Genomic DNA, 27612 nt, shown 5'->3' with positions numbered 1-27612 from the left:
CCATTTGCTCATTTTTTCACCAGACTTCATTTTCCCATTTTTTCTCACTCACCGGGTCTCTCCAGTCCCTTCTCACAAGTACCTCTTCTGCTCTCTCTCGTATTTTCTCCGTTTTCCTAACGCTCTTTCTCTTTCCCTCTTTTTTCCTGCCTCACCAACGTTAGTCACCCATTTTTCCTGTTTGTTTCGACCAATCTCGCACTACTTTGAAATGGCCTCAGGGAGTAAAAATTCCTGAGTGCTTTTCGTTCAATTTCCTTTGCATTCTCAAGAAGTTTTCAGCGCTTTTCTTTCCATTTCTCTTGGACCTTTTCAAGCAACACTCACCATTCAAATCCAGCGTATATTTATTCAGCGTCTATGGTGGAATTCACTACAAACTGGCAGCACTGTTTGAACGGGAAACAACGATGCTCTTCGTGAGGTGTGCTGGCAGCTGATAGCAAAATAAACACACCCACCTACCAACTGTATTGAATAATACATTTTCCTAAACCACTCTCCAGTCCAGTCTTCCCGGAACACTCAATGTCAGAATACTTGCATTTTGGAGCAGTGAAACGGAATGAAGTATGTGGAGATATTGATAATCGGATACAGCAGGAAAACTCAATCATGTTTTGATAAGCAGCTCACCCAATTCGCAAAAACCTGTACTTTGCTAATCTCCAATATTATTCCTCCTTAGCCATAATCGATAACTGGATATGCAGGTAATAATTCACAGATTAGATCAGGTTGATAATGTGAACTGCTTCTGGAACTGTAGTTTTGTTTGTAATGACTGAGTCCAAAAAATAGACTATAAACAGTTTTAAGAAATTAATTGTTTTCGAAAAGATATTGTGACTTTTATGCCAATGAAGATTTCAAGTTTTGCAATAAATTAGATAAATGGAATTGAAATAGGGATGTTAATCCCATTTTTGATACCCAACAATCCCGGGATTTCTCAGCGTCAATCCCGGGTTTTTCGGGATTAGAAAACCTGAAATTGTGAATAGTATTTTTCCAAAAACAATTCAATATAGAATTCATCTACAGTGATGAATATGAGTTTTGCATGACTAATTTATTGTTCTAAGGCTCAACTCACATGCGACTCAGGTCGAGAAGAGACTCGACTCTAGTCGAGGGCATGTGTTTAGAATGGTGAGGTCGCGGAGACTAGAATCGACTGGTCTGAGTGTCACCATTTGGAAACACATGCTCTCTACTAGAGTCGAGTCTCTTCTCGACCTGAGTCGCGTAAGTGTGAGTTGAGCCTTAGTGTTTAACTAATTTATTCTACAGGCACAGCCTACAGCTGCATATACATAATATACTGTACTCTGTACTGGCTAAATAGAATTCACATAATGGGTTCGCGTCATTCTCAGAATGGTTGTTGATCGGTTCAACATCGGTTTCAAACCTCTACGTTTGTTTCTGTTTACACAGCACCAAAATTACCAGTCTAGACCAGTGAGAAAATAAATGTAATTCTATACTTAAGAACCCTATTCTGTATTAAAAATTCCATTCTATATTGAAAATTCTATTCTATATTAATAATTCTATTATCTTCTTCAATCTATATTCACTGGTCTAGACGGCGCAATAACTACAGTATAATTTTTTTATTGTAAAAATTTTAGAACATTTTATACATCCATGATATGGATAGACTTGCAGCTTATCCACAGAAAATGTATGAGAGATCTTTGAAGTGGGCGTTTCCCATCAGAATACTCTCAGAGCATGAAGAAAGAGTGTCCCAATGGAATAATCCCTCATGGATTATTCAAAGTGAAGAGTTTTAGGCCCTATTCCATAGAGGAGCCACCTCTGAAGTGTCTTCTGCAGTACAGAATAATGTGATGTGAAGTTTTCAGCTTAGTATAATCTGTTATTGCACATCTATTGTAATCTGGATATTCATGCCTGTGTGATGGTGATTCACGGTTTCGAATGATATAATTAAAAATTGGATGAGAGATATAAGATAATGATATAATTAAAATTGAACTCTTTCTCTCTTTAAAGGTTTCTCTTAAGCCGTGTCCACACTGAACAAATGTTTGTTGAAAAAGCTCGGGCAAATTTTATTATGTTTGACAAACAATGTTTGCCGTTGGCCAATGTGGACGCGTGACCAAACAAAATAATTATTGTAAGTGGGAAGAATAGGTTATATGTTTTACAGCTGTTTTACAGCTGCTAACCTTGAACATGTTTTGAAAAATAGTAATTTTTTGTTTGACAAAAATGATTGTCCAAACTTTTTAAAATACTTGTCCCTGAGCTCCTCAACAAACATGTTTGTCGAACAGTGTGGACCCGGCTTTACTCTAAGATTTTAGCAGGAAGAGAGTTGTTCACTCATACGCGGGTTTGTATCAATACCCACGCTCATTCATCAATAAAATACTCTTGGCACCATCATTGCCAATGTTGATTGTTATCAGTACGTTTGAAATCGCTAATTCATTAATTTTATTAATTTATTTTACAATCATTACATCAATGTTTTGAGAATATCTTATTTGATAGGTAATTTGTAAGTACGAATAGCATACTACAATCAGAAAATGAAAAAATTAGTTATAAAATGAATACAATATTGAATTATACTCAATCCAAATGTTCTAATAACGTATTAATTCAGGGCTACTCAATTTATTATCCATTTAGATTGCAATGATCGAAACTAGTAGTTGTGTATATATACAAAAGTTTTTAAAAGGGTACTATGGATTTATTTTCAACTAATCAATCAAAATGATAAAATACTCTCAACAATGTTCTATCTCTGGATGGCGAATTTATAAATTACTATAGTGAGGTCCACGTTATAATGGCAGTGGGGAAAGATGGGAGAACAACGTTACCGATCCTCTGTCTTGTTAATGCCTTCTATAGACGGTAGCTGATCCAGGTTTATTGATGTAATTAATATTAACGATTCATTCTCGTTTAGAAACAGGAGTATTTTTTTAAAGTCAATTGGCAGGGGATCAATAATGCTATTTCATTGCAGAATTGGGACCTAATCACTGAAGAGAATGATGTGAATGTGGCTACTCGCCATTTCTCCGAAACTCTTCAAAAAACAATAGATGATAATACTAAAAAAATATTGGTCACTGCAAAAAATAGCAAATTAAAGCCATGGATTAGTATGGGACTAATACAATCTATCAGATATCGAGATAAACTAAAAAAGAAATTAAATAGACAACCTTTCAACATAAACTTAAAAAATGAATTCCTCCAATGTAGAAATACACTCCATTCTCTGATCAAACAAGCAGAATTCATTTATTATAAAAACAAAATCGATGATGTTCCAAACAATCCTAAAAAATTCTCGTCAACTGTTAACGAAATATCCGGTAGATCTACACAAAAACTTACCTTCCCTGTCAATGAATTCATCAAAGATTGAGAGTCTACTGAGCAACAGAGTGCTTCTGAAGTTAGCAACAATTTCAATAAGTACTTTGCCTCTGTTGGAAAGCACCTGGCTGACTCCATTACAGCTTTGGGTGATCCAGAGGTACTTGACTCCAATCATGCTGTCGAGTCTTTGTTTGAGCTCCGATCTGTTACACAAGAGGAGATCAGACGGGTGGTTGGCAGCATGAGAGGAAATAGCGCCCCTGGTCACGATCGCATACAGCTAGACTTATTAAAGATAACATCCACTCACTAATACGTCCTATTCAGCTTTTAATAAATTTGAGTTTACTAACAGGTGAATTCCCAGACACTCTAAAAATATCGAAGGTAATCCCAATTTATGAATCCGGTGCAAAAAATGACTACTCCAATTACCGTCCTATTTCGCTACTCCCCATAACTTCAAAAATTCTGGAAAAATGTGTTAAGATACAGCTAATGCAGTATTTGAGTCAATACAATATTCTAACTACCTCTCAATATGGTTTCCCAAAATCAAAAAATTCATCTGATGTGTTCTTTGATTCATCAAAACATATTGCAGATAACACAAAGGAGAAAAATAAATTAATAATAACTCATCTAGACTTAGCAAAGCCTTTGACTCAGTGACAGGGAAAAATTAGTCATAAAACTAGACATGTTGGGTATCAAACAAACTGCTTTGAAGTGGTTCAAGAGCTACCTGCTCGACAGAGAACAATATGTTCAAATCAACGATGTCAGGAGTGAGTTGGAGAAAGTAAATTATGGTGTTGTGCAGGGGAGTACTCTTGGACCACTTCTTTTCCTTATCTACATTAACAATCTTGCTCAGTTTAACATTAATAGTGAACTTTTCTTATTTCCGGACGACACAGCAGTGGCTTCTACCGGAAAAAATTGGGAAGAGGCTTATAATAATGCAATAACTGATGTAGCTAGAATTAAAAAATGGTTTGATCACAACCGCTTAACAGTGAATACAAGAAAGACCAAATAAATGCCTATTGTCACCCGAAACCAGCAAGATCCAGGGCCTAGAGTATTTAAACTTCACTCATGTCAAGATTCAACTTCCATTGGCTGTAGTTGTGAAGTTCTAGAGCGAGTTGACCAGTACAGGTATCTGGGCATAACATTTGATCGCGCCCTCAGCTGGGGTCCCCATGTACAACTTGTCAAAAAGCGACTTAGAAGGCTACTATATGCTTTCTCTCAGCTAAGCCAAGTTCAAAGTGAAAAGCATTGCAAGTCAGTGTACTTTGCTTATGTTCAGTCCATCATTCAATATGGCATTCTTATTTGGGGGGGACTGCCTGCTACCCTTTTGGAGCCACTTGCAGTGTCGCAGCGGCAAATAATCAAAACTATCCTTAAGGAAGAGTACCGATATCCAACCATTCAGTTATTCACTGAATTTCCGGTGCTGAACATAAGACAACTCTATGTAAAATCTTTATTAATTTATCTCAAAAACAATAATTTTAACATTTTACAAGAAATAATTCATACTTATCCAACAAGATGCAGAGTAAACTATGGCTTTGCGACCAAGTGGTCCATGAGCTTGAGTTGAGAACACCCTTCTACCTAGCCCAAATGGTGCACAGGAACTTACCTTTTGAGATAAGGAATATGCAGGAATGCAGTGTTACTGTATACAAACGAAGGATTGAGAGGTGGCTGTACTGTATGGGCTGGGAAATGACAGAAAGTCTGCTTCGGTCAGTATACTTGCATTGAATTAATTTGTTTATTTCCCGGAATTCTTCTATTTCTTGACTCTATCAGTGAGAATCTTTATACGTCTTCTGCTTCTTATGTAATAAATTGGCACCTTTGTACTGATATCTTTTGAGGATCCGCCGATCACTGTTCCTACATAATATATCTTCAATTTCTTTATTTTCTTTCCCCATTTTTTTTAAGATTTAGAAGTATTATTAACATGTTGTGCTAAGAAAATTCAATATGTTTTGTTTGATATTATTACTTTTATTTCATTCAAATTACTTTTTTTATTGATCTTCTACTCTTATCTTTGTTCTTCTTCTCCTTAGGGTGCCAATCCGTTACGAATGTTGGCGATCATCATAGCGATCCGTGCTTTGTTTGCAGCAATCCGGAACAGTTGTGTAGATGTTTGTTGAACCAGGTCCTGAGGTTTTTAAGCCACGATACCCTGCGTCTTCCTGGTCCTCTTCGTCCAAAGATCTTCCCCTGCATAATTGTCTGCAGCAAACTGTATCTCTCCTCGTTCTCATGATTGACCAAGGTATTCCAACTTACGTGCCTTGATTATGTTCATCAGTTCCAGGTCCTTTTCCACCATCCTCAAAACTTCTACGTTTGTCACCCTGGCAGTCCAAGGGATTTTCATCATTCTCCTGTATAGCACATCTCGAAAGCGTTGATCTTTTTGGTTGTGGTTTCATTAAGCGTCCAGGATTCTGCACCATAAAGGAGAACGGAGAAGACATAGCATCACAGGAGTCTCAATTTAGTGTCAAGGGTGATGTTGTGACTTTTGAAGAAGGCACTCATGCAATTGAAGGTAGATCTTGCCTTTCCTATGCGTGCTTTTATTTCCTGTGCATTGCTCCAGTCCTCATAATAATGGTTTCTAGATAATTGTAGTGATCAACTCTCTCAATAGCGGCTTGGTTTATGAATAGTCGGCTTCCTGTGATATTTTGTTTGCTGATTATCATAAGTTTGGTCTTATTTACATTGACTTCAAGCCCATATTGACTGCTGTGATGGGTAATTTTGTCCACCAGGGCTTGCAAGTCTCCAAGATTGTCGGCAAAAACAATGGTATCATCAGCATACCTGATGTTATTCAGTCTACATCCATTTAGCAGAATTCCCTTGTCCATGCCATCCAGGGCTTCACCGAAGATGTACTCCGAGTAGAGGTTGAAAATAAGAGGTGAGAGTATGCAACCCTGTCGGACACCTCGCTTTATTTTTATGTAATCCGTGTGTTCTCCTTCCACTCTGAGGTTAGCGACCTGGTCCCATAGAGGTTCCCGATTATTCTCAGATCTTTGTCATCGATACCTGCTTCATTCAGTATTTTGACCATCATTTCATGTTTTACTCGGTCAAATGCCTTTGATAGTCAATCAGGCATGCATATACATCGCAATTCATGTCGCGGCATCTCTGAAATAAGACTTGCACTGCAAATAGTGCCTCTCTAGTGCCGACCGCCTTTATAAAGCCAAATTGAGTTGGGGATATTTGGCTCTCACACACACTATATATTCTCCTGTGGATGACCTTGAGGAACACTTTTAAGAGGTGACTCATAAGTTACCTTTGTTATCTTAGTTATCTTTGTTATGGATTTAAAATTATAATTTACAGTACGGTACCATATGTTTTGGTATTATGATATGTTATTAATGTGTTTTATTCAGCTATAAAGTTGGTGAAATGTAGCTATTTCTGTACTAGAAAATCATGCAGGCCATTTAAGGCCATAAATTGATAAAACGCAATAGATCTAGAATCAGTAGGTAACCTGGAACTCACCCCTACACACAGACGTATAGTCTTGTAGGGGTATTCTAGTAATAATAATACTATCAATTTTATTGTATAGTGCATTTTAAAGAATAAAGAATTTTGAATTGAATTGAATTTGAATTTTTTGAATTGAAAAATAATCAATTATATTTTGAAAGGCACCAAATTATATTTTTCAATAATTTTAATGAATTTTCATAATCAGGAGAGAATATTTTGCTAATTAATAATCAATTCTACATTTCTAAAAGACGATCTTGGAACGGTGCAAAGCAAAGAAGAAAAAAGAAATAGTGCTATCCGCTTTGTTGATGATAGACAAGGATATAGCAATACCATTGTTAATCAAACATTGCTATTATAACGTGAACCTCATTTTAGGAGAAAGACTATATTATTATGTTTCTATTCTTGCTTCTTGTTCTTTTCGTTACATTCAACTCCATTCTTGCACTTCAAGTTCCTAAACGAGTATTGTCTCTGTTTTTACTCCAATTTGCGATTCTATTCTTACTGGAGAGAAACACGTCTTCTCTCAAAGGATTAAGATGCCCCAACAACAATAAACAAGAAGTTCCACGAGCTTTCCATCTCTCTGTGAGATTTCACCAAGCTCCCACTCAAATTGCTATAACTTGGGGAAGAGCTTTGTATACGAGAGCTTGAAAATGAGCATCTGAAACAGGAATCTAGTCAACAAAAAAATCTGTCTGAAATATGGTTTAATGCTGCCTCGAAAACTATGTCACATCCTCTGAGGGACTACTTTCTCATTTATTCATATTCAGAATAGAATGCCTTCCTCTCTCTCATTTCCTCCCCTTATTTCAAAGATATGAATGTATTTCTTGGCCAATTTTTCACTGTTTTGGACACATCATGAATGGGGCCATGGAAGAGCTTCCTTCCTCTAGTCTGAGTGATTTCCCGTCATTCTGATAGTGGTTCCTGCAATAGGAATGCCTCTTTCCACAGTGAATAGTTTGTTTCCTACTATTCGTATTTCCAACTATTCCTCTGGATTGCTATTGGTGGGGAGTCCCTTACGGGAAGGTCACATAGTCTGTTTGTTATAGTGTAAAAACATAACAAGAAGAAAATATCCAAACAACAAAACATTTTGCAATGACAGGTTAATTTCAAATTTTATCACATTCTACTGGGAAATTATTCACACTAATGTCACCTTGATTTCAAAGGTTCTCTCTCCTCTTTTATATCTTATACCATAAGAAAAATAATAGTATACAGTGGAATTTTCACTTCTTCACTTTTTGTTCTTACTTAACCATCTCAATTTCTCTCAGTATTCCCCCTAGCAATTATTCATTGCTAAGCTTCTTCGGAGCATGTAATCAACATTTCATTCTACAAATCTTATTACAAATACTTTTTCTTCTTCTTTAGCTTCAATCATTCAATTGATAGGCAGCTTCCCATCATGCTCTGTTCAGAGCTGTACTTTTCAGTTGGATGTAGCTCTGGATCCCTAGATCTTCGGTAATTCGCTCCAGATATTGTAGCCGTGGTCTTCCATGAGCCCTTTGTCCAATTATTACACCTCTCAGTATTCTTAACGTGAATTCGTTGTATCTAAATAAATGGCCAAGCCAAGAATTGCGCTTTTCTTTTAAAATACGCAAAAGAGATAGCTTTTCCTCAACCCTTTGGAATACTTCCTAATTGGAAAATTCTTTTCATACTTTTTAATCTTCTTATTCTCAGTTTTCTCTTTAATCTCCTCATACTTACTTACACACAGACGTTTTTCATCATTTCTCATCCTCCCTTTTCGCTTTCTTTCTCTATCTTCCAATCTTTCAACATATTCATACCCTATGGTCACGATTTCAAATTTGTATTGGTTCTTACTAACGTTTTCGACATTCACCACACTATTTCAGCATGATTTGATTTCGATTTTCTCATTACCCTCTCCATTGACCCCTACATTACCCACGCACAAGCCTAAGAGCTTATGAGGGCATCACCCTCAGTATTATTATTATTTATTTGTTTAATGTGTTTTATTTTATAAACCATTTAATGCATCCTTTTTTAGCATTCCATTGTAAACTCGAGTTTATAAGCGAGTTTACAGTAGTATAATTTTATTCAATAAGTATTTCTGCTACAGAACTCTACACAGAATGCTGGATTATAATATTGTAATTTATCTACTACATCTTCCATACACTTTCGAACATTATTTTCAAGTAAATTGAGTTTTATTGCACAAGAAAAACATAACACAATAATCATTAATGAAAGTATAAACAAGTAAAGGAAATAGAATAGTTACATGATTATTAGCGTATGACTTTCAATGGTGGGGTGACTCAAGGGTAGTTCCACCTCGCCGTATATGCGTGAATATACATGATAACTCCGTGCTACTCGTCGGCAAAGGAAAAATTTATTAATTTTCATAATTTATCGGGTTGCAATGGAAACAACCTTGACCTTCTCATTTTTTTCTGAACTTTTTCATGGAAACACTACTTGGTGCCAGTTTCACTAAAGCCAATTGAGTTTTAATCCTGATTTAATTCACCAGAACCAATCTTTTCGAAAAGAAGAATTCACTGACTGTTTTTCGTGGAAGTAATCATGATTAAAATTTAACCGGCTTTGGTGTATTCGGGCCTTGTACAAATTAGACAGACTTTCTTACATAAACACTTGAAGGGCTTGAAAGCTGGAACTAGTAGTATTTATATGAAAAAGTTTAAGAGAAGGGTACTGAATTCCAATTCAATTTATTTCCATAAAAAATGCATTATTAACATTTACATCACAATTCGATAAACATTTTCAGGAAATAAATATTCCCCACATAGACAATTGGTCCGTGTGTGGGGAAACAATCCCTATCTATAATAAATTTAAAATGAAAAACCCTGCAGAATTCTGCCGGATTATTCTTCTCACTTAATTATTACAATATTGGAAATAGATTAAGATGAATAATTATAAATCATAAATAGTTTTTTCTTTATAAACAGAGCATGATGTCGTGGATTTTTTATTAAAGAAAGATTTTTATTTTAGTATTATGTTGGAGTATCTCCTAAAGTATTAAAATTAGGCTACTTATTATAATGTTCAGAGTGCTACATCACAGTAACGGAGCTAATAGCGTTTGAATCAGGATCTAAATATTATAAGGCGAGTTTATGAGGGCTTCTGATGCCTCCCGACCAATACCAAGAGACCATGTGACTATCTTCTTTTTGTAGTTAGCAACACTGCGTCCCTTAGCCTCTTTTATTGTGATTGCAAGATTGCGATGAAGTGGGTGAACGATACGAAATGGGTTGTTATTGTTATCGACCGATGTAAAGGAGTATTAAATCCAAAATTCAACATAAATGTCTAGTTGGGTGATTATGGTGTAGTTGTGTAAAAATTTCTGTTCTGTAGGTTTTGATAAAAATAAGAAGAGTTTTAATGTAGATTTGTCTTATGTCAATAACAGGAAATTCGGTGTAGAGATCAGTGGGAAATCGGATATTTTTATATAGAATTTATTATGATGAGTGATCTCTGTGTGACAGCAATGTAGACCACCATGTGACTACATGGACTACTAGATATGTGTTTATTTATAAAACATCTAAGTAGCCCCATTGAAATACTTAATAATTGGCCTACTCAATTAATTCTTATTTGATTTTGTTGCAGTACCCCCTACATCGCCCACACATGTGTACAGTGGAGCGAGCCAAAGCGGTTGTTTCCCTGCTAGCCGCTCTGGCCCTTCTACTCCACTGCTACAGCTTCTTCACGGCCAGCGTCCGGCTCTCGCCCGAGGGCGGCGACCAGATCTGCGAGATGAACGAGCGATACCGCGAGGCTATGAGAGTCATCAACATCGTCGACACCGTGCTCACCCTCATTGTCCCGCTGGCCTTGATCGTTGTCATGAACACCATGATCACCAGGAACCTGCTGAGGTTCGGCAAGCGACTGCAGCAACAGAACAACCAGTCTAACCCGCCGCCGACACCGCAGCTGCAGTCTGATTTCAATCTCAATCAGATAAATGTGAGTAGCACTGATTATAACAAATCAACTTCGTTTTCAGAGATAGTTTTTGAATTTGCATTTTTACTTGAGGTTGATGGAAATATTATAAAGAATTTCAGTTAACTGAAATAACTCTTCTAGACTTCTTCTAGACAGTCTTGGCACAATGCTTGTTTGTTTATCCAGAGTTTTGTAATCAATATAATTGTAGATGAATAAGTGAATGGCCACATATAAAAGCATTCTGCTTGTGCGTGAGTGATGAAATGAGTGCGTGAGTGATCGATGAGATGATGTCAAACGTTAATATGCCTCACGGCGGGACTCGAACCCACGACCAGGCAGTGCCAGCAGACTAATGTCTGGTTTCATCGAGCTCGGTCAAGACATTTGAGCTTGTTCAATTCAAGTACGGTTCACAACGGTGCACTGGAACATAAATGATTTCCATGTCGATAGTTTTTATCAATAATAAATAAGAAAGATATTGTATTTTTCAATGTATATAAATAAATGCATAATTCCAGTACACACTTGTAAGTGAACCCGGCTTGACCATGCTCAAATGTCTGACCAAGATTGGTGTAACCAGGCATGAAAAGTGCAACGTTTCAGACCACTAGATCAACCTGCTCATTATGACTATTTACCAGTTCGTAAACGTGTTTTGCAGCGATTATGCTCTTGGTACAACAGGAACGATTAAAAGGAATGGTATTATTACAGAAGCATGGTTCTATATTCAAAAATAATCAGGATTCATATTATCACACGACCCCCCACTTTGAAATGTGTGCATCAAGTTACAGTAGAGCCTCGATAATGTGGCATATCAATTAGGCGACATCTGTCATGCAACGCTCCGATCCGAATATGGACATCACGATGTAAAACCAGTTACACACAAATCGATTTTGGCCGTTCTTATAAATTCTACAAGATTAAACGGAACATAACAAAAATCATATGTTTGACATCATCTAATCTAATCTAAATCTAAATGGAGTTTATGAGGACGGCAAAACTCGTACGTCCAAAACTCGATGTATGTAGTCTACCACTACCCATTCACGCCACAAAAATATCGGACATGAGTCGGATCTGAACGCTGCATCACAATTGAGACAACCTAGACAGCTTCAATTCAATCAATCGAGTCCGAAGTAACGCTTCCGTTACTATTCAGGATTAGGTCCAGAGATATACTCACAAAATTCGTATCGTGGAAATTTTCTATCAAGATTTACAAAAATTGTCACTCATTGATAAATCAAGAAATATAAGGAGAGAATCAATTGAGAAAATCTTGAAGGATTCATCAGTTGTCTTACATCGAGTCCAAATGGAATGAATAATTCACATTGGAGTTGGAAGTTCTATGCTAAACATTTTTTGTCTGGTGTTTCGATCTAATGATCGTTCAATTTGTTTGATTTCGATCTAATCTTCAGTTAGAATTGTTGAACTTGCGTCTCAATGCACACAGTAGAGAGAGTCGATTCTACAATATAAATCATATCCATGTGCCAAAATTCTGAATATAACAAGCCGAGATTTTCCAGTAATGAATATTATTTCTGAGAAAATTTATATATAAATCAAATTGAAATTGAAATTTATATATAAGGAAGTTGAAAATTCTTATCTTGTAGGAGAATTTGGCTTCAAGGTCCAGTAACAAACGCAAAGTATCAAAAGATGGAAATCCCTGAAAAATTGCATTTATTCAAATGCTGATGAATTAATTATTATTATCAAACATGAATCAAAATTAGCATTTAAGTTGGAAAGTATCAACTACTTGTGAAAATTTCTACTGAATTCGGAGAACTGCAATTCATTACAGTTTCTAGTAATTGAAGCTTTACATTATCGGGATTCATCTTATTACATAACATTTATTCATTTTTTGAAAAATGTTTAATATTAATCTCAAAATTATTGAAAATAAATTCAAACAATAATCTTTCCAACTTGATATGTGCTTTTAAACTCAACTTGTGGATCACTATTTTTCCATCAAATTCAAATCACTTTCAATAAAAACACATTACACAAGCTTCCCACATCAGTCAATATGATGTAAAACTTCTACGAAAGAGTCCCACAAACGCTCCATCATCTACATTTTTATTATCTTTTGTCATTTAACATCAGAAATTTGACGTAACATGAATTCTTTTATCATTTTTCCATCAATCACCTTCAACATATTCATCTCTGTCAGATTTTTCGATCATAATCCCTTAATCACGCACATTGGTTGATAATAGTTGGTGCCACTGTATCAATAAATGTGAGTTGTTCTGAATCTATCGTATTCTTCATTCCTATGAAATGTTACTCTTCCACCCAATATAAAGAAGAGTCTACCGTCCTTCAAGTAACAACTACTCCTACGAGTCCACATAACTAAAATAGTGGTTCAGCATAAATACTTTTCATCATTTATAATCGCTCTCTTCTTCAGGGGTACTTAGGTACTTATTTACATAGGAATTGAAAATCCAAGTACCCATCAACATTGTTACTATTCCCCATAAAATGCTAAAGTAATTTTCAAGTGGATGAAAAAAATATTTAACAAGTGATTTAAACGTTGTGTATTTTGCTCATACACCTGAAAATTACTTCAAAGTTGAAACATGTTGTCACGTGGTAATTTGAAACCACCAAATATTTTTAAATGAGCCAATGAAATGTAATAGAACTATAAAATTGGAAAAAAGGTTAGACCTATCCAAAGAGTAAATCAACTCAAATCAAGTATTATTAGCGATTAGGAGTAATAGCATTATCAACAACGATAAGAAAACATGTATTATTGTGATTTAATAATTATGAGAACCCATTGGTAAGATCAAAAAATTATAAAGCGGCATAATTATTATTGGCGGATTATAAAAAAAAAAAAAAAAAAAAAAAAAATAAAATGCATGAACATTGAGGTTAGAGTTACTTGTTTACGTTTTGAAAAGAATTAGTCGATCTTGGATAAATCGATAATTATTAGAACCAATACTGAACGAATCAGCTGATTATTCGATCAACCCATATGACCGGTTGAATCATATAAAATTCACTCATAAAGGATATATTATGTATACTAAAGGAAGTCGATGTGTAGAAATACAAATAACTATTATTTCTGTATAAATATTTATTATAATCCAAAAAAGCATGATAAATCAAGAGTATACAAAACTCATATAAAAACTAAATGTATTATCTATTAAAATCGTATGTTACGATTTATTTATGAATTCAATTTAAGATAAATACTCCATATATTTGTATAAAAACTTCTTTTATTTAATTTTTTCTATTATAAAGCCGAGGAAGCCCTGATTCCCAAGGCAACCAATTGTATTGAGTCTATTAAATTGAAGGCCAATCAGAGAGTAGCTTACAGAATTATTCTAAGAAGAGGCAAATTTTTCTGAAAACCTCTTTCTTCTGGCTTAAGATCCCAACCCGAGAGGATGCACATGGAGTTTAGGGCTTTTTCTTCTTCCTTTTAAAAAATTTTTAATGAATTATTAAGCCAAACCCTTTTTTAAATGTAATGTATGTTTGTTGAATGTTAATTATTTGTGAACTCAGTGCTGTCAAGGAGTTCGTAATTGTAAAGATTCCCATAAAAATAGCTTTAATTCGAAAGAAACTTATAAAAATCTGGATCACGCGTTAGCCCAGCAGTGACGAGAAGGAGCCTACCTAATTAATTATTGGAAATAATTAATTCAATCCACGAGAACATCTAGAACTTCAGTCAGTGAGTGATAAGTCAAACCAAATGAGCTCATTTTTTCTACGTTCAGTGGGGGTAATTATTAAAACAAAAAGCGCTATTCCAATTAATTAGAATTAAAATAAAAAGTCACCACGTGTTGAACAATATCACATAGTTCATAAGAACATTTATAAATTTATTTAATATATGTAGGAAGCTTACTTCCATGCACAGCCCGAACTCATATAAATCCCTGAGATCTCATGTTTGAATATTAATTTATTAAATATTAATTTTTGTTTATTGAACAAAGTATACCATATCAAACTTATAGACCGAACAGGTTTTTATTGGTAGAATTTTGTATTGACTGGAAGTCTAAGTACCAGTATTAAAAATAATATATTTATGAATTTGAAACTCACTATTGTGAATGTTAGCAAAGCCTGTGATAATTATTCAGATTTTAGGAATAGATTATTTAAGTGAATTATAGAGATATTGAATATTTATGCATATCTGTTTTATGGGAATATATTTTGTGTTTTATGTCAGCATACAAACTTATAGAATTTTTTATTATATCCCAACTCATCTCGTGTTATATAGTTTGAGCTGTTTTGGTACCAACAAATATTTAGCAGCACTTAAAATCATAGAATCAAATAATATTAACCTTATTCAGAGCACTCAATATTTATCATCCTTTGATGATATTCATTCTATCAGCCAGAACAAGTATATTAAGAAATTATATTAATAAGGTTCCAGTTATATCATATAAGGATCCAGAGAGCTTCAAGAACTGGCGTTGTAAGTTCTAAGGAATTTTGAAAGGGTATATTGGTGAATACTTGTATTCACGACGAGCGTTTTAAGAATCAACTAGAAACAACTATAGTTGGTCCTGATTATTCTCTAGTGGTACATGGTTACTGATAATCAGTCATCAAATATTCTTTTAATTTCCTTACTGGTATTCTTCAAGAACTTCATAGAAGCAGCGGTAAGAATTACCAATTACCGATCACTGAACCTTATGGTGATTATTTGTATTTATAAAATTCATGTTTCTACCACTGAGCTAGAGCTGAGGTTTGAACCCAGTAATTTTGCGAGCCGGAAGGCCTTAATTTTTTGTGAATTTATTCGCAAAAGAGGGAATTTAGAGACTGCTCTTATAAATACCAGAAACATCGTATTATCTGTGAAGGAATTACAATCCACAACTTCTCACAATAGCTTCATAACGTGGGACTCTATCATAAGAGATAACCCCCCCAGGAGCACAACTTCACACAATGGCACCCAACCAGTGGAGCATGATGAAAAGCTTACCTACTCAATCTTACTATCAATGATTAATGAAATTATTGATAAAACTGAAAGCTGCAAGAAAAATAATCTGAAGTTGTTTCGACAAGATATATCTGATAATCTATTGTAAGTTCTGGCTAAAATAATTGAGTTGCTCTTCAAATTAAAATTTTTCAAGCTGCATAAATACAGACAAACTGTATCACACGAGTTTGATAACATAATTCTCATAATAGAGAAAATTGGATGGAAATTTCCATAAAAGTCTATAGTAAAATTTTGATTTTGATCTTTGAATCTAGACATTGTATGCTGACCAGGGTTATAGGTTATTTGAGGCATTATAATACTATCGTTATTCAGGAGGATAAGACCCTAATTAGAATTTTAAGAACTATATTAGTGTAATTTGTAAGCCATATCTGTCTATGTTGATAAGCGTACCTGTAGCACTCGAAGGTCTTTTTGTAATATATGTACATGACACTTGAAACTTTAACACAACACAATTTTATCCAGAATAGGCACTATCACTGAATCCATTTTAATATTCCTGAGACTTGGCAACACACTTGGCTATTTACTCGAAGTATTCCATAATAACGTCACCATGAACCAGTCACCAGCTAACTCGCAAATCTCCTACTTCAGCGACCACCCCCAAAACTATGTAGCTACGACACCGGCCAATCAACAACCACAGGACAATGTCGCGGAGACCCCACGAGAGAGAGAGGGAGGCAGCATATGCTCCATCAGTTTCGACCCGCAAAACTTAGCCCAATTGTCTTCTACGAAGATTGATAACGTCGTCGATGCGATTAATTCCGATGAGAGTCCGGCTGAGGGAGATGAGGGAGTGAGGGCGTCCAACCCGGTACCGGCGTCTTCGCAGATCGCTCCAAGCATCGCCGAGGGAACGGAGAGTGCCGCCACCCAGTCGCCATCCGACGTGACCAGTCAACCACCAGCCGCCACCAACCTGGAAAAACGCAATACAACATTAGACTCTTCAGTCGGTTATGTTACCAATCTTATGGCAAATGAGTCTACAAACGAAATACAACTCATGTTCAGTCAACTCTTAGCAGGACAAGCTAAAGGAGCGGAAACAGCCCGGGAAAACAGCAAAACTATCAAAATAATCCAGGACAAATTGGAAGAAAATGCCAAAGTCCTACAAGAAGAGATCAAAACAGTCAGACAGGATGTCAAAGCTATGGATGAAAAATTTTCTAGCTTCAGGGAGGAAGTGAGAAATATAATAGATACCAAAATAGATACGCAATCTGCAGTCATCAAAAAATTAGAAACTCGTATAGATGACGTCACCTGTCAAATAAATGAACGGTTGGATGACGTACCAAAGGAAGTTGAAAAACAGGTGGACGTATTGGGTAAGGAGCTGGGCACCGCTATCATGGGAACTGTCATGGGAAAGGTGTTAGAAAATAAGGGCGAGATGGAGTCGAAAGTGGAGGAGAATAATAAGAAAATAATAGAGATAGTCAAGGAACAAAGTAACGTGCAGGCATGTATGGCAAATTTAGCGGAGGAGGGGGCAAAATCAAGTGAGAGATACGGCATGTTGGAGAATGCTATAGGCGGACAGCAGTTGAAGCTAACCGGATTGTATGATGAAGTGAATACACATAAGAAAATTATGAATGATAAATGGATCGCAAATGAAGAACGAGTCTCCAGAATAGAAACACGCATGGAAAATATCCCAGTCAGTCGAGTGCAATATACACCGAATGAAGTAGTAAACGGCACTCAACTTTTTCAAAGTCTTGGAAAATTCGATAATTCCCATCGTCATATGCAACCCAGACCGTTCATAGATCAAATAAAAGCTATTCAGGAATTGATACCCACCTCTTGGTTAGTATGGCGTTTCCAACTGTCCAGTCTATTACTCGGCGAGCCACTGATGTTTTTCCAGAGCCGGATGCGAGATATCAATAGCTTGGAGGACTTCATCTCCCAATTCCTGCAGCAGTATTGGAGTAAACGTAAGCAGATGGACGCACTATCAGAGATTATATCATGCACATATGATAATAGAGGCAGACAATCATATACTGAATTTGTAGCTAAGATGATGTGCAAGAATTCGCAACTAGACGAATCTTTGGCGGATACATCATTAGCAAATATATTAACAAAAAAGCTTCCTTACAATGTTCGCATGACACTAGCAGTATCTTCGATTTCCAGTTGCAAAGAATTAATGGAACATTTACACTGTATCCAATCTGTTACTTCTGAATCCAGTCAGTTAAATGACCGTACAGGAGATTTCAATCATTCTCATCATAATAGCAACAGCTTCAGGAAAAATTATAACGGTGAGAATCAAATGTCAAATGTCGGAGCAAACACTCGATATCAAAAATACCCTGAAAATACTAGCAGAGGTCAATCGTTTGAAAACAGTTCTAGAAATAAATCTCAATATTACAATAATAAACAACAGGATAGAGGAGCATATTATGATGGCAGAGATCGCTTGAATGGGAACAATTACAAACGAGATGGAGATCGTAAGAATCAAGGTGAAACGCATCAAAATCATAACCGGACAAATACATCTTACACAGTAGCACATACAACAAAAGCAACCCAAAATCAACATGCAAATAACCCACCACCAAATCAAGAAATAAGCACTTCTAAAACTACATGACTATATGATACCCCCAAAGCAAAGGATAATTATTCATCTACCAAATTAGAGGAACAAGCCAAACCTCTCCACATAGACACCACTTTCCGGGACGATCAGCGTGAAACACTCTTAGAAAACCCTGACGACACCGATGTGACATCAGACGGCCAGCTACAAACTTATATCGAATGCAAATTGTATGGGACTAAACTACAAGCCCTGATTGACAGTGGCTCGCAATGCTGTTTATTACAAGAGGATATGTTTTCGAACATCAAAGATAAACATGCAATAGCTATACTACCCCTTACCAATGTATACATTTCCGGTATTAATCCTAGCAGAAGAATAAGAGTAACCACTCAATGTCTCTTAGAAGTGGAAATAGAAGGAGTTATATTTGAATATACTTTCCTGGTGTTGCCAGTCAAAGGTCCATCAATGATAATAGGCGCTGATTTCTTACAGTATTTCCGAACCTGTTTGAATTTCCGTACATTGAAATTCCATGCAAGCCCTGAAACCACCACCACCGAAATTATTACACCTCTCAGTTTAAAAAGACATCCTGGAGAAAATCGGATAGTACAATTTGCATATCACATGGAAGGCGTTCCTAGGACTTGGGGTATTCATGAAATGGAAGAAACCATGGAGCATTTTGAAGTGTTGAGTTTAACGACGACGAATGACGGCGTGATGGATAAAGAGATTTCCTCTGAAGAAATGTTTGAAAAATTATTGGATAGGATAAACTGTTATGCTGAATGGGATCTAGATACAAAAAACAGTGTTGCGAAGGTTTTCATTGAAAATAGAGATGTCTTCTCAGAACAGCCAGGACTAGCTAAGGATTTTGAATGCCGACTCAAAGTCAAACCTCATGAAGCCTATTACCGAAAATCTTATCCAATACCATTTACATACCGCCCGGCAGCTATAGCAGAGATAGACAGAATGTTAGAATTGGGGATTATTGAACCATCAAGCTCTCAATATAGCTTACCAATTGTTTGTGTTGCTAAGAAAGACGGTACCGTGAGATTATGTCTGGACGCGCGAGCACTTAACAGCATTTTGGAAGATGACCGTGAGAGCCCAGACCAGATAGAGCAGGTGCTTCAAACCTTTAGTGGGAAGAATGTATATTCTACAGTTGACCTAAGCGCAGGTTATTGGCAGATCCAGATAGCGGCAGAATCAAGAGATTATCTATCATTCTTATTCAACGGAAGAAATTACCGCTTCACTCGCCTAGCTTTTGGACTGAGGAACGCCATGGCCATATTTATTCGTTGCCTTCGTCAAGCCGTAGGAGAAGATGTCACGGATTTCTGTACACTCTACGTGGATGATGGAATTATTTCTTCACCAAATATTTTTAAATGAGCCAATGAAATGTAATAGAACTATAAAATTGGAAAAAAGGTTAGACCTATCCAAAGAGTAAATCAACTCAAATCAAGTATTATTAGCGATTAGGAGTGATAGCATTATCAACAACGATAAGAAAACATGTATTATTGTGATTTAATAATTATGAGAACCCATTGGTAAGATCAAAAAAATTATAAAGCGGCATAATTATTATTGGCGGATTATAAACAAAAAAAAAATAAAAAATAAATAAAATGCATGAACATTGAGGTTAGAGTTACTTGTTTACATTTTGAAAAGAATTAGTCGATCTTGGATAAATCGATAATTATTAGAACCAATACTGAACGAATCAGCTGATTATTCGATCAACCCATATGACCGGTTGAATCATATAAAATTCACTCATAAAGGATATATTATGTATACTAAAGGAAGTCGATGTGTAGAAATACAAATAACTATTATTTCTGTATAAATATTTATTATAATCCAAAAAAGCATGATAAATCAAGAGTATACAAAACTCATATAAAAACTAAATGTATTAACTATTAAAATCGTATGTTACGATTTATTTATGAATTCAATTTAAGATAAATACTCCATATATTTGTATAGAAACTTCTTTTATTTAATTTTTTCTATTATAAAGCCGAGGAAGCCCTGATTCCCAAGGCAACCAATTGTATTGAGTCTATTAAATTGAAGGCCAATCAGAGAGTAGCTTACAGAATTATTCTAGGAAGAGGCAAATTTTTCTGAAAACCTTCTTCTTCTGGCTTAAGATCCCAACCCGAGAGGATGCACATGGAGTTTAGGGCTTTTTCTTCTTCCTTTTAAAAAATATTTAATGAATTATTAAGCCAAACCCTTTTTTAAATGTAATGTATGTTTGTTGAATGTTAATTATTTGTGAACTCAGTGCTGTCAAGGAGTTCGTAATTGTAAAGATTCCCATAAAAATAGCTTTAATTCGAAAGAAACTTATAAAAATCTGGATCACGCGTTAGCCCAGCAGTGACGAGAAGGAGCCTACCTAATTAATTATTGGAAATAATTAACTCAATCCACGAGAACATCTAGAACTTCAGTCAGTGAGTGATAAGTCAAACCAAATGAGCTCATTTTTTCTACGTTCAGTGGGGGTAATTATTAAAACAAAAAGCGCTATTCCAATTAATTAGAATTAAAATAAAAAGTCACCACGTGTTGAACAATATCACATAGTTCATAAGAACATTTATAAATTTATTTAATATATGTAGGAAGCTTACTTCCATGCACAGCCCGAACTCATATAAATCCCTGAGATCTCATGTTTGAATATTAATTTATTAAATATTAATTTCTGTTTATTGAACAAAGTATACCATATCAAACTTATAGACCGAACAGGTTTTTATTGGTAGAATTTTGTATTGACTGGAAGTCTAAGTACCAGTATTATAAATAATATATTTATGAATTTGAAACTCACCATTGTGAATGTTAGCAAAGCCTGTGATAATTATTCAGATTTTAGGAATAGATTATTTAAGTGAATTATAGAGATATTGAATATTTATGCATATCTGTTTTATGGGAATATATTTTGTGTTTTATGTCAGCATACAAACTTATAGAATTTTTTATTATATCCCAACTCATCTCGTGTTATATAGTTTGAACTGTTTTGGTACCAACAAATATTTAGCAGCACTTAAAATCATAGAATCAAATAATATTAACCTTATTCAGAGCACTCAATATTTATCATCCTTTGATGATATTCATTCTATCAGCCAGAACAAGTATATTAAGAAATTATATTAATAAGGTTCCAGTTATATCATATAAGGATCCAGAGAGCTTCAAGAACTGGCGTTGTAAGTTCTAAGGAATTTTGAAAGGGTATATTGGTGAATACTTGTATTCACGACGAGCGTTTTAAGAATCAACTAGAAACAACTATAGTTGGTCCTGATTATTCTCTAGTGGTACATGGTTACTGATAATCAGTCATCAAATATTCTTTTAATTTCCTTACTGGTATTCTTCAAGAACTTCATAGAAGCAGCGGTAAGAATTACCAATTACCGATCACTGAACCTTATGGTGATTATTTGTATTTATAAAATTCATGTTTCTACCACTGAGCTAGAGCTGAGGTTTGAACCCAGTAATTTTGCGAGCCGGAAGGCCTTAATTTTTTGTGAATTTATTCGCAAAAGAGGGAATTTAGAGACTGCTCTTATAAATACCAGAAACATCGTATTATCTGTGAAGGAATTACAATCCACAACTTCTCACAATAGCTTCATAACGTGGGACTCTATCATAAGAGATAACCCCCCCAGGAGCACAACTTCACACAATGGCACCCAACCAGTGGAGCATGATGAAAAGCTTACCTACTCAATCTTACTATCAATGATTAATGAAATTATTGATAAAACTGAAAGCTGCAAGAAAAATAATCTGAAGTTGTTTCGACAAGATATATCTGATAATCTATTGTAAGTTCTGGCTAAAATAATTGAGTTGCTCTTCAAATTAAAATTTTTTAAAGCTGCATAAATACAGACAAACTGTATCACACGAGTTTGATAACATAATTCTCATAATAGAGAAAATTGGATGGAAATTTCCATAAAAGTCTATAGTAAAATTTTGATTTTGATCTTTGAATCTAGACATTGTATGCTGACCAGGGTTATAGGTTATTTGAGGCATTATAATACTATCGTTATTCAGGAGGATAAGACCCTAATTAGAATTTTAAGAACTATATTAGTGTAATTTGTAAGCCATATCTGTCTATGTTGATAAGCGTACCTGTAGCACTCGAAGGTCTTTTTGTAATATATGTACATGACACTTGAAACTTTAACACAACACAATTTTATCCAGAATAGGCACTATCACTGAATCCATTTTAATATTCCTGAGACTTGGCAACACACTTGGCTATTTACTCGAAGTATTCCATAATAACGTCACCATGAACCAGTCACCAGCTAACTCGCAAATCTCCTACTTCAGCGACCACCCCCAAAACTATGTAGCTACGACACCGGCCAATCAACAACCACAGGACAATGTCGCGGAGACCCCACGAGAGAGAGAGGGAGGCAGCATATGCTCCATCAGTTTCGACCCGCAAAACTTAGCCCAATTGTCTTCTACGAAGATTGATAACGTCGTCGATGCGATTAATTCCGATGAGAGTCCGGCTGAGGGAGATGAGGGAGTGAGGGCGTCCAACCCGATACCGGCGTCTTCGCAGATCGCTCCAAGCATCGCCGAGGGAACGGAGAGTGCCGCCACCCAGTCGCCATCCGACGTGACCAGTCAACCACCACCCGCCACCAACCTGGAAAAACGCAATACAACATTAGACTCTTCAGTCGGTTATGTTACCAATCTTATGGCAAATGAGTCTACAAACGAAATACAACTCATGTTCAGTCAACTCTTAGCAGGACAAGCTAAAGGAGCGGAAACAGCCCGGGAAAACAGCAAAACTATCAAAATAATCCAGGACAAATTGGAAGAAAATGCCAAAGTCCTACAAGAAGAGATCAAAACAGTCAGACAGGATGTCAAAGCTATGGATGAAAAATTTTCTAGCTTCAGGGAGGAAGTGAGAAATATAATAGATACCAAAATAGATACGCAATCTGCAGTCATCAAAAAATTAGAAACTCGTATAGATGACGTCACCTGTCAAATAAATGAACGGTTGGATGACGTACCAAAGGAAGTTGAAAAACAGGTGGACGTATTGGGTAAGGAGCTGGGCACCGCTATCATGGGAACTGTCATGGGAAAGGTGTTAGAAAATAAGAGCGAGATGGAGTCGAAAGTGGAGGAGAATAATAAGAAAATAATAGAGATAGTCAAGGAACAAAGTAACGTGCAGCCATGGCCATATTTATTCGTTGCCTTCGTCAAGCCGTAGGAGAAGATGTCACGGATTTCTGTACACTCTACGTGGATGATGGAATTATTTCTTCAACAAATATTCAGGACCATTGTCAACACCTAGATATAATATTTCGTCGTCTCATCAGATGTGGACTCAAATTGAAATTATCAAAATGCGAATTTTTTGCACAACAAGTCAAATATTTGGGACATATCATCACCCCGGACGGCATCTCCCAGGATAGCAGTAAATTAGAAGCCATCAGAAAATTCCCTTCACCAACCAACCGAAAGCAACTACAGAAATTCATTGGATTTCTTCAATTCTATAGACGTTTCAACAGCCGTATGTCACACTACACTGCCCAATTAAGTCACGTATTATCTACCAACAAAGCATGAAAGTGGACAGAAGCAGAAGAGAAGATATTTCGAGAATTAAAAGAAGCTTTCCTTGAAATAGTTGTATTAAGTCATCCCGATATGAGCCAGCCATTTTACATAAATGTAGACGCCTCAGATTACGCCATAGGAGCAGAAATATTTCAGAAAAGTGCCGAAGGAGATAAGGGAGTACTAGCTTTTTTCAGTAAAACCCTAAATCCAGCACAAAGACGCTATTCGATTACTGAAAAGGAATTATTAAGTATAGTAGAAGTCTGTAAAAAATACCGCACGCTACTGTTGGGAAATAAAATTTATATCAATACCGACCATAAAGCTCTTACATTTTTTAAAACAGCTAAATTAAACCACAACAGACTGTCAAGATGGTTTCTCGCTCTTCAAGAGTTTGACCTCGATCTCACACACTTACCAGGAAAGCAAAATCAAACAGCCGATTTTCTATCCCGAGAATTAGATGCCACTTACTGTAATGACACAAACCTGAAATGCTATGTAATGGAAATGGACGAAAGCATACCATATCCCAAAAATATCAAACCTCAAGTCTACAAGAATACACTAACACCCAGAAGGATTCAGAATGCGCAAAAAGAAGACCCTAAGCTATCCCAAATTTTAGAAATACTGGAGGAAGGACCATCTGAACCGCCCCACTACCTGCGACAGTACACGCGATACCGTGGATTCCTATTTCACCGCACCACACCACAAGATTATAACTGGAGAATCATAATACCTAAGGAAATAGCGGAAGAAGTGATTAAGGAAATGCATGAGAGAATTGGCCACTTTTGGAGTAAGAAAAACGATATGTACACTAAAAGAAGCCTGTTATCTGAAAGGTATGCACAAAAAGGTAGTCAAAGTGTTAAGAGCATGCGACCTATGTCAGAAAACCAAACATTTAAAATATCAAGTCAGGGGAGCAATGATACCTGTATTGCCGACCGCCCCATTGGAGTTAGTATCAGCCGACATTTATGGTCCTCTACCCCTAGCACAACATGGGAAGAAATATATATATTCGTATTAACATGCACATTCTCTAAATACACCATGTTCTTTCCCATCGGTAAGCTAACAGGAGAAGTCCTAGCAAATTGCATAGTGAATAAGTGGACTCCGCAAGTAGGAAAACCTAAGCGCATTCTATCAGATAATGCATCATATTTTTGTAGCAAACAGTGGAAAAGAATACTTGACCTGGCTGATATAAAAATATCTCGAACTTTCACATATTCTCCTAGTTCGAACCCCGTGGAGCGCCGCATGGCAGAAATCTCACGATTCATGAGGGCGTACTGCGCTGAAAAACATCAAAGTTGGGTTAGATATCTACCGTTCCTGGAAGAATGTTTCAACAATTGCATCAATGAAAACACAGGATATACACCAGTAGAGGTTATTTTCGGAGAAAGAAATAAAATGTTTATTGAAAAGTTAATAGATTTCCCACCGTCGAATGCTTTAACTCATCCTAACCTAGACATCTGTCACATTGTACAACAGAGATTAGAAAGGTCAGCGACCTCACGAAAGCATTATCATGATAATAAATCCAAGCAATTTAAATACAGTGTCGGAGATGAAATACTTTTAAAAAGCCATAGATTATCCAATGCATTGGAAAAAACTACCAGAAAATTCTTCCATATTTATACTGGACCATACAAAATTGCAGCCGTAACTGAACGTAATACAGTTCAGTTGTATGAAGAAAGCAAACCAAATTTAACTTGGTGGGAAAATATTTCTAATCTCAAGCCGTATTATCGGGACAATAAGCGATAAGGATATAAACAATAATATTTTGGTTAAACTTCATTGGCCTACCTGACAAGGTATACATACCAGACAAACGCCAACAATAAACTTAATTAGCAGACGAGTATCCACTTCGAATAACAACACCTGAAAATAAAGAAATAAAAAATTTAGAAACCATTTTTAACACCTTTCTTATTAATGAAACAAGAGAATAAATAACTTCTAATGTTAAAAGCCAACTTACCTTCATGTAGCAGGAAGAGACATCAAGATGGCGACAAGTGACAAACCGAAGCCAACGTAAACCAGCTGTCCACTACGAAAACCAGAGTAGTCAATGCCTATTAAATCATCAAAGTTGATACCCCGAATAAGAAGATCAAGTGTCATATAAATGTGAATTGCATGTAGAGATATTATAAAAATATTATATTATTATTATTTATGTATAAACTATTAAGAAAATCACTAAAATTATCCGCCAAATGATCAAACCGCATAGTTACCACCAAAAGCATTAATCCCAAGTCTCAATGTATTAGAGGAATAAGAAGTTCTTGTTGATAAAACCTACCAAAGATTATCCTTAAAAATATCCATTATATGAAAACAAAGCCCAATTTCTGCAAGAGAATGAAATGAAAATGTACAAGTCACTGTTCTATGTTGAGGGAGAAAATATGTTATACTCTGCAAGTCGGAGAATTACCAGTTTGTTAGGTTGGCAATGATTTTGCACCAACGTTCAAATGTGCTTCTGGCCTGAGGGCAGAGCGTGGATTAGAAAAAAAAAATTTATATTATGTATGGAGGAGGAGATAGTTTATATTGTGTATTGTGTGTAGAAGGAGATTGGCCGATGTAAGGCGTATGTATTTGAATTGAATTTATTTATTGTTGTATATGTTGTTGAATTGTTAGGAGGTAGGATTCTCAGTAGAGTTATTAGCAGACTTTGTAACATGTATGATTTCTGATCCAAAACCAACTGGATCATAAAATTTATATTATATTCTCGAATTGTCGTTTTAAATCAGAAATCAGAGGGCGTTTTGTGTCACGTGGTAATTTGAAACCACCAAATATTTTCAAATGAGCCAATGAAATGTAATAGAACTATAAAATTGGAAAAAAGGTTAGACCTATCCAAAGAGTAAATCAACTCAAATCAAGTATTATTAGCGATTAGGAGTGATAGCATTATCAACAACGATAAGAAAACATGTATTATTGTGATTTAATAATTATGAGAACCCATTGGTAAGATCAAAAAATTATAAAGCGGCATAATTATTATTGGCGGATTATAAACAAAAAAAAAAAAAATAAATAAATAAAATGCATGAACATTGAGGTTAGAGTTACTTGTTTACATTTTGAAAAGAATTAGTCGATCTTGGATAAATCGATAATTATTAGAACCAATACTGAACGAATCAGCTGA

The 27612-nt window shown here is 35.7% G+C and overlaps 3 protein-coding genes and 1 long non-coding RNA gene across 4 annotated transcripts in view; 1 reads left to right on the top strand and 3 right to left on the bottom strand.

Annotated features, from left to right (window-relative positions):
- The window catches only part of LOC111055871 (dynein heavy chain 1, axonemal), a 357355-nt gene that overhangs the window by 212199 nt on the left and 117544 nt on the right, over positions 1–27612 (bottom strand). The gene's annotated exons all lie outside the window — the stretch shown is intronic.
- LOC111058990 overlaps positions 1–27612 on the top strand; it is a 104534-nt gene that overhangs the window by 26156 nt on the left and 50766 nt on the right. The window contains exon 3 of the mRNA XM_039439159.1: positions 10642–11004. Within this exon, the coding sequence (XP_039295093.1) occupies positions 10642–11004 (363 nt within the window). The remainder of the gene's footprint in view (positions 1–10641; positions 11005–27612) is intronic.
- On the bottom strand, positions 14283–18419 carry LOC120353865. Its single transcript, XM_039439161.1, has 2 exons — positions 17915–18419; positions 14283–17018 (listed from the first exon to the last, which is right to left on the bottom strand). Exons 1-2 carry the CDS (start codon positions 18017–18019, stop codon positions 16812–16814), a joined length of 312 nt encoding a protein of 103 aa, XP_039295095.1. The 5' UTR covers positions 18020–18419; the 3' UTR covers positions 14283–16811.
- Positions 25602–26439, bottom strand: LOC120353866. Its single transcript, XR_005572658.1, has 3 exons — positions 26413–26439; positions 26253–26312; positions 25602–25707 (listed from the first exon to the last, which is right to left on the bottom strand). It is a non-coding gene; the product is annotated as an uncharacterized LOC120353866 (long non-coding RNA).

The sequence above is a fragment of the Nilaparvata lugens genome, chromosome 12, assembly GCF_014356525.2.
Source record: "Nilaparvata lugens isolate BPH chromosome 12, ASM1435652v1, whole genome shotgun sequence".
Taxonomy (NCBI): Eukaryota; Metazoa; Arthropoda; class Insecta; order Hemiptera; family Delphacidae; genus Nilaparvata; species Nilaparvata lugens.
This window is presented reverse-complemented; position numbering and strand designations above follow the sequence as displayed.